The sequence below is a fragment of the Coregonus lavaretus genome (assembly GCF_964263955.1).
Source record: "Coregonus lavaretus genome assembly, chromosome: 9".
Classification (NCBI taxonomy): domain Eukaryota; kingdom Metazoa; phylum Chordata; class Actinopteri; order Salmoniformes; family Salmonidae; genus Coregonus; species Coregonus lavaretus.
Window position 1 is genome coordinate 3,201,333 of NC_139996.1, and position 8,880 is coordinate 3,210,212.

The 8,880-nt window shown below is 42.8% G+C and overlaps 1 protein-coding gene across 1 annotated transcript in view; it reads right to left on the reverse strand.

The window, feature by feature from the left end:
- LOC311134950 (general transcription factor IIH subunit 1-like) overlaps nucleotides 1-8,180 on the reverse strand; it is a gene marked incomplete at its 5' end in the record, with an annotated part of 32,958 nt that extends 24,778 nt beyond the window's left edge. Inside the window, 2 exons of the mRNA XM_084168723.1 lie at nucleotides 119-212; nucleotides 8,019-8,180. Of these exons, the coding sequence (XP_084024849.1) occupies nucleotides 119-212; nucleotides 8,019-8,180 (256 nt within the window). The remainder of the gene's footprint in view (nucleotides 1-118; nucleotides 213-8,018) is intronic.
- Nucleotides 8,181-8,880: the final 700 nt, after the last annotated feature.

Here is an 8,880-nt window from a genome sequence, read left to right on the forward strand (position 1 = left end):
GGTATTCCAACAGGGCCCATAGTTTCATCATCTACCTGCTTATGGTGGCCAATCATAACGTGTCGATCACTAAGTAGGCACCATTGGTTTACATGACAGAGAAGCGGAGGTATCTTACCTGCAGGGTACGTCCTGAAGACGGACTCGATTATGTCAGAGGTAAGATTGTATCTCAGGCCGTTACAGCCGTCGGTCTGGGGCCGTATGTCCGCCTGAAACAACAACAAAAAGATATGACCCCTTTATGCACCCTCCACCTCTACCATTTACACTCCCTGCATCCCAACAATCTGTGATTTCTCCAGGAGTGTGCACTCGTGCAGTACTCCCCACACATTTAAAAGCACTGGATTGGTGTATCCAAGGGCTAGACAGAGAAGGACAGATTTAGGGGAGACAGTGACAATTTGACGATGGAAAACATTGGCTTTAGGGATGTGCATCGTTCCCTTTCAAGACCATTTGATGTACCGTATCTAAGATACATGGGCTCCGATACGTAAGAGGAACGATACGTTTTAGTTTGTAAACGAGCCAGTTTCATCATAGCGCTTAATGGTTTTTGGTACTGCACATGTCTTAAAGTAATGATGGACTGTCGTTTCTCTTTGCTTATTTGAGCTGTTCTTGCCATAATGTGGACTTGGTCTTTTACCAAATAGGGCTATCTTCTGTATAAAACCCCTACCTTGTCACAACACAACTGATTGGCTCAAACTCGTTAAGAAGGAAAGAAATTCCAAAAATTCACTTTTAACAAGGCACACCTGTTAATTGAAATGCATTCCAGGTGACTACCTCAGGAAGCTGGTTGAGAGAATGCCAAGAATGTGCAAAGCTGTCATCAAGGCAAATGGTGGCTACCTTGAAGAATCTCAAATATATTTTGATTTGTTTAATACTTTTCTGGTTACTACATGATTCCATATGTGTTATTTCATAGTTTTGATGTCTTCACTATCATTCTACAATGTAGAAAATAGTAAAAATAAAGAAAAACCCTTGAATGAGTAGGTGTGTCCAAACTTTTGACTGGTACTGTATGTCTATGGTGTGTACTATGTAGGCACCTGATATGAGCCATAATGGAGACTAGACATCTACCACCCCACTACCACTATCAGATTAGAGCCATAATGGAGACTAGACATCTACCACCCCACTATCAGATTAGAGCCATAATGGAGACTATACATCTAATACCCCACTATCAGATTAGAGCCATAATGGAGACTAGACATCTACCACCCCACTACCAGATTAGAGCCATAATGGAGACTAGACATCTACCACCCCACTACCACTATCAGATTAGAGCCATAATGGAGACTAGACATCTACCACCCCACTATCAGATTAGAGCCATAATGGAGACTAGACATCTACCACCCCACTACCAGATTAGAGCCATAATGGAGACTAGACATCTATTACCCCACTACCAGATTAGAGCCATAATGGAGACTATACATCTAATACCCCACTATCAGATTAGAGCCATAATGGAGACTAGACATCTACCACCCCACTACCAGATTAGAGCCATAATGGAGACTAGACATCTACCACCCCACTACCACTATCAGATTAGAGCCATAATGGAGACTAGACATCTACCACCCCACTACCAGATTAGAGCCATAATGGAGACTAGACATCTAATACCCCACTACCAGATTAGAGCCATAATGGAGACTAGACATCTACCACCCCACTATCAGATTAGAGTCATAATGGAGACTAGACATCTAATACCCCACTACCAGATTAGAGCCATAATGGAGACTAGACATCTACCACCCCACTACCACTATCAGATTAGAGCCATAATGGAGACTAGACATCTACCACCCCACTACCAGATTAGAGCCATAATGGAGACTATACATCTAATACCCCACTACCAGATTAGAGCCATAATGGAGACTAGACATCTACCACCCCACTATCAGATTAGAGCCATAATGGAGACTAGACATCTAATACCCCACTATCAGATTAGAGCCATAATGGAGACTAGACATCTACCACCCCACTACCAGATTAGAGCCATAATGGAGACTAGACATCTAATACCCCACTACCAGATTAGAGCCATAATGGAGACTATACATCTAATACCCCACTACCAGATTAGAGCCATAATGGAGACTAGACATCTAATACCCCACTACCAGATTAGAGCCATAATGGAGACTAGACATCTACCACCCCACTATCAGATTAGAGCCATAATGGAGACTAGACATCTACCACCCCACTACCACTATCAGATTAGAGCCATAATGGAGACTAGACATCTAATACCCCACTATCAGATTAGAGCCATAATGGAGACTAGACATCTACCACCCCACTACCAGATTAGAGCCATAATGGAGACTAGACATCTAATACCCCACTACCAGATTAGAGCCATAATGGAGACTAGACATCTACCACCCCACTACCACTATCAGATTAGAGCCATAATGGAGACTAGACATCTACCACCCCACTATCAGATTAGAGCCATAATGGAGACTATACATCTAATACCCCACTATCAGATTAGAGCCATAATGGAGACTAGACATCTACCACCCCACTACCAGATTAGAGCCATAATGGAGACTAGACATCTAATACCCCACTACCAGATTAGAGCCATAATGGAGACTATACATCTAATACCCCACTACCAGATTAGAGCCATAATGGAGACTAGACATCAAATACCCCACTATCAGATTAGAGCCATAATGGAGACTAGACATCTAATACCCCACTACCAGATTAGAGCCATAATGGAGACTAGACATCTACCACCCCACTACCAGATTAGAGCCATAATGGAGACTAGACATCTAATACCCCACTACCAGATTAGAGCCATAATGGAGACTAGACATCTACCACCCCACTATCAGATTAGAGCCATAATGGAGACTAGACATCTACCACCCCACTACCACTATCAGATTAGAGCCATAATGGAGACTAGACATCTAATACCCCACTATCAGATTAGAGCCATAATGGAGACTAGACATCTACCACCCCACTACCAGATTAGAGCCATAATGGAGACTAGACATCTAATACCCCACTACCAGATTAGAGCCATAATGGAGACTAGACATCTACCACCCCACTACCACTATCAGATTAGAGCCATAATGGAGACTAGACATCTACCACCCCACTACCACTATCAGATTAGAGCCATAATGGAGACTAGACATCTACCACCCCACTATCAGATTAGAGCCATAATGGAGACTATACATCTAATACCCCACTATCAGATTAGAGCCATAATGGAGACTAGACATCTACCACCCCACTACCAGATTAGAGCCATAATGGAGACTAGACATCTAATACCCCACTACCAGATTAGAGCCATAATGGAGACTATACATCTAATACCCCACTACCAGATTAGAGCCATAATGGAGACTAGACATCAAATACCCCACTATCAGATTAGAGCCATAATGGAGACTAGACATCTAATACCCCACTACCAGATTAGAGCCATAATGGAGACTAGACATCTACCACCCCACTACCAGATTAGAGCCATAATGGAGACTAGACATCTACCACCCCACTACCACTATCAGATTAGAGCCATAATGGAGACTAGACATCTACCACCCCACTATCAGATTAGAGCCATAATGGAGACTATACATCTAATACCCCACTATCAGATTAGAGCCATAATGGAGACTATACATCTAATACCCCACTATCAGATTAGAGCCATAATGGAGACTAGACATCTACCACCCCACTATCAGATTAGAGCCATAATGGAGACTAGACATCTAATACCCCACTATCGGATTAGAGCCATAATGGAGACTAGACATCTACCACCCCACTATCGGATTAGAGCCATAATGGAGACTAGACATCTACCACCCCACTACCAGATTAGAGCCATAATGGAGACTAGACATCTACCACCCCACTATCAGATTAGAGCCATAATGGAGACTAGACATCTAATACCCCACTACCAGATTAGAGCCATAATGGAGACTAGACATCTACCACCCCACTACCACTATCAGATTAGAGCCATAATGGAGACTAGACATCTACCACCCCACTACCAGATTAGAGCCATAATGGAGACTATACATCTAATACCCCACTACCACTATCAGATTAGAGCCATAATGGAGACTAGACATCTACCACCCCACTACCAGATTAGAGCCATAATGGAGACTATACATCTAATACCCCACTACCACTATCAGATTAGAGCCAAAATGGAGACTAGACATCTACCACCCCACTACCACTATCAGATTAGAGCCATAATGGAGACTAGACATCTACCACCCCACTATCAGATTAGAGCCATAATGGAGACTAGACATCTAATACCCCACTATCAGATTAGAGCCATAATGGAGACTAGACATCTACCACCCCACTACCAGATTAGAGCCATAATGGAGACTAGACATCTACCACCCCACTACCAGATTAGAGCCATAATGGAGACTAGACATCTAATACCCCACTATCAGATTAGAGCCATAATGGAGACTAGACATCTAATACCCCACTATCAGATTAGAGCCATAATGGAGACTAGACATCTAATACCCCACTATCAGATTAGAGCCATAATGGAGACTAGACATCTACCACCCCACTATCAGATTAGAGCCATAATGGAGACTAGACATCTAATACGCCACTATCAGATTAGAGCCATAATGGAGACTATACATCTAATACCCCACTACCAGATTAGAGCCATAATGGAGACTAGACATCTACCACCCCACTACCACTATCAGATTAGAGCCATAATGGAGACTAGACATCTACCACCCCACTACCACTATCAGATTAGAGCCATAATGGAGACTAGACATCTACCACCCCACTATCAGATTAGAGCCATAATGGAGACTAGACATCTAATACCCCACTATCAGATTAGAGCCATAATGGAGACTATACATCTAATACCCCACTACCAGATTAGAGCCATAATGGAGACTAGACATCTACCACCCCACTACCACTATCAGATTAGAGCCATAATGGAGACTAGACATCTACCACCCCACTACCACTATCAGATTAGAGCCATAATGGAGACTAGACATCTACCACCCCACTATCAGATTAGAGCCATAATGGAGACTAGACATCTAATACCCCACTATCAGATTAGAGCCATAATGGAGACTAGACATATAATACCCCACTATCAGATTAGAGCCATAATGGAGACTAGACATCTACCACCCCACTATCAGATTAGAGCCATAATGGAGACTAGACATCTAATACCCCACTATCAGGTTAGAGCCATAATGGAGACTAGACATCTACCACCCCACTACCACTATCAGATTAGAGCCATAATGGAGACTAGACATCTACCACCCCACTATCAGATTAGAGCCATAATGGAGACTAGACATCTACCACCCCACTATCAGATTAGAGCCATAATGGAGACTAGACATCTACCACCCCACTATCAGGTTAGAGCCATAATGGAGACTAGACATCTACCACCCCACTATCAGATTAGAGCCATAATGGAGACTAGACATCTACCACCCCACTACCACTATCAGATTAGAGCCATAATGGAGACTAGACATCTAATACCCCACTATCAGATTAGAGCCATAATGGAGACTAGACATCTAATACCCCACTATCAGATTAGAGCCATAATGGAGACTAGACATCTACCACCCCACTATCAGATTAGAGCCATAATGGAGACTAGACATCTAATACCCCACTATCAGATTAGAGCCATAATGGAGACTAGACATATACCACCCCACTACCAGATTAGAGCCATAATGGAGACTAGACATCTACCACCCCACTATCAGATTAGAGCCATAATGGAGACTAGACATCTACCACCCCACTACCACTATCAGATTAGAGCCATAATGGAGACTAGACATCTACCACCCCACTATCAGATTAGAGCCATAATGGAGACTAGACATCTAATACCCCACTACCAGATTAGAGCCATAATGGAGACTAGACATCTAATACCCCACTATCGGATTAGAGCCATAATGGAGACTAGACATCTACCACCCCACTACCAGATTAGAGCCATAATGGAGACTAGACATCTACCACCCCACTACCAGATTAGAGCCATAATGGAGACTAGACATCTACCACCCCACTATCATATTAGAGCCATAATGGAGACTAGACATCTACCACCCCACTACCACTATCAGATTAGAGCCATAATGGAGACTAGACATCTAATACCCCACTACCAGATTAGAGCCATAATGGAGACTAGACATCTACCACCCCACTACCAGATTAGAGCCATAATGGAGACTAGACATCTAATACCCCACTACCAGATTTGGGTTGGGGCAATGTAGCAAGTTTTTTGTCAAAATAAAATAAAATCTTATTGATCGCATACACATATTGTCCCTCCCCCCACTTTGGTTCTGAAATCCCCATCACCAAATAATGAACTTGTCATTTTTGCAGATTAAGTGTTTGAGCTAGTAATGTATCAATATTTATAGTTTACAAATTAGCTATGACACAGCTAATGAAGATACACAGAGTGTACAAAACATTAGGAACACCTGCTCTTCCATGACACAGACTGACCAGGTGAATCCAGGTGAAAGCTATGATCCCTTATTGAGGTCACTTGTTAAATCCACTTCAATCAGTGTAGATGAAGGGGAGGAGACAGGTTAAATATTTTTTAAGCCTCGAGACAATTGAGACATGGATTGTGTACGTGTGCCATTCAGAGGGTGAATGGGCAAGACAAAATATGTTATTGCCTTTAAACGGGGTATGGTAGTAGGTGCCAGGCGCACCGGTTTGTCAAGAACTGCAACGCTGCTGTCATTTTTCACACTCAACAGTTCCCCGTGTGTATCAAGAATTGTCCACCAGCCAAAAGACATCTAGACAATTTTACACAACTGTGGGAAGCATTGACGTCAACATGGGTCAGCATCCCTGTGGAACGCTTTTGACAGCTTGTAGAGTCCACGCCCCGACGAATTGAGGCTGTTCTGAGAGCAAAAAAGGTGTTCCTAATGTTTTGCACAATCAGTGTATAGCACAACTTTGGATTTCACCCCCCATCTTAAAAACGGAATGGTTTCGACCGTTTGGAAGTTGAGTGATTTTCTCTTCTCTTCTTCTCCTCTGGCGTCAGCCATGCAGTAAGTGACTGCTATCCTCGTTATTAAATGATCAACTTAACCCTGTATATTTAAAAATCGGCCATATACACTGACTGTTCAAAGCTAAACTACCAAAAACTATTGCTGATGGTGAAACTGAACACTCAAAATAAAATCTATTGTAATAATCCCCGGTTCAGCAGGTATAGCCAGATGAGAGTTGTGTCTCCGGTAGCTTACTTTTATTCTGGTAAAACATAAATTTTCAACAGTGCATAGATAACAGTAATATAGCAGATGACAGGTTGTCACTGCACTAACAAAGCCAAGACATTTTAGCATTTGAATGGTCAAGGTACCAGATCAGGAACAGGGCCGCCCTACCTCGCGTTGGTCAGCGTGCGAAGCTGAGCGCAGTTTGACTAAGCTACTGATAGTCCCTGGGGTTGTTCGGTCTGCAACATGACTTGTAGATCAATAACTGTCAACATGGTAACATGCCGTTGGACACTGAAGGTAGAGGACGCATCAGTTATCACGAAAAAATGAGGTATTTTCGGGAAGGTAGAAAGAATATTAATACGAGCAAAAAAAAATTATTGAACCGGCGATTCGTAAGTTTTGAAAGATTTTCTGACTGATGATGCTACATTTTGATCGGTTTGGGCTCCGCGGACCGCTGCACTTGTATCTTAAACATTTGAATCGGGGGACCGATGAGTATCTGTGAATCATTACATCTCCAATTAGCACTCCATTCCCTTCACATTCACTACTTTTGACCAGAGACCACGGGGAATAGGATACTATTTGGAACACAGTCATTATTATCGCTGAGCTCACCAGGAAGGCTGCAGAGATGCCCACTTCCTGTTTGTCGTTGGAGAGGGAGTGGTCCACGCTGTTCACGCTCATCCGATTGGCCCAGAACTCCTCAGCGCTGATCACCTGACTCACCACCAGATCCTTGTAAAGCTGGAACAGCACCGGCTCTTCCTGTAACATTCTAGAGAGGGAGGGATAAACCCAACGGTCACATCCTCCCTCTGGCATACTAGCAGGAAGTTGAGACCCATGGGGCGGCGCACAATTGGCCCAGCGTCGTCCAGGGTAGGGGAGGGAATGGCAGGCAGGGAGGTAGCTCAGTTGGTAGAGCATGGCGTTTGCAACGCCAGGGTTGTGGGTTCGTTTCCCACGGGGGGCCAGTATGAAAATAATAATGTATGCACTAACTGTAAGTCGCTCTGGATAAGAGCGTCAGCTAAATGATGTAAATGTAAATGTTAGCTTACTTTGATGAACAACCAGAATGAACTATTGATATTCTGGTTTCATTAGGAAACCTCAACTTTGTTTATGTTTTTGGTTGTCAATTAGACCATGCCCATTTCAAGCTTATCTTTCACATTTTTTTTTTTGTTATTTCAGAAACATACAGTAAATATTATTCTATTTTAGTCAGATAATCTAGTTTTGCTATCTAGTTACTAAGTGGTACAGCTCTGGTATCATTCTGAGATTAAAACGATGGAGATCTGGGGTGTATTCAATAGTCGCACACTGCTGCAAAACATTTTACAACAGAAAATATTTTGCAAATAAAACAATTTCTATTGTACACGTTCAGGTAGGTCACTCCCAGTTTTGTTCTGTTTGCTTCCTAGTGAATAGTCCCCCCTGTCTATTATCTGTCTGTGGTATTGAT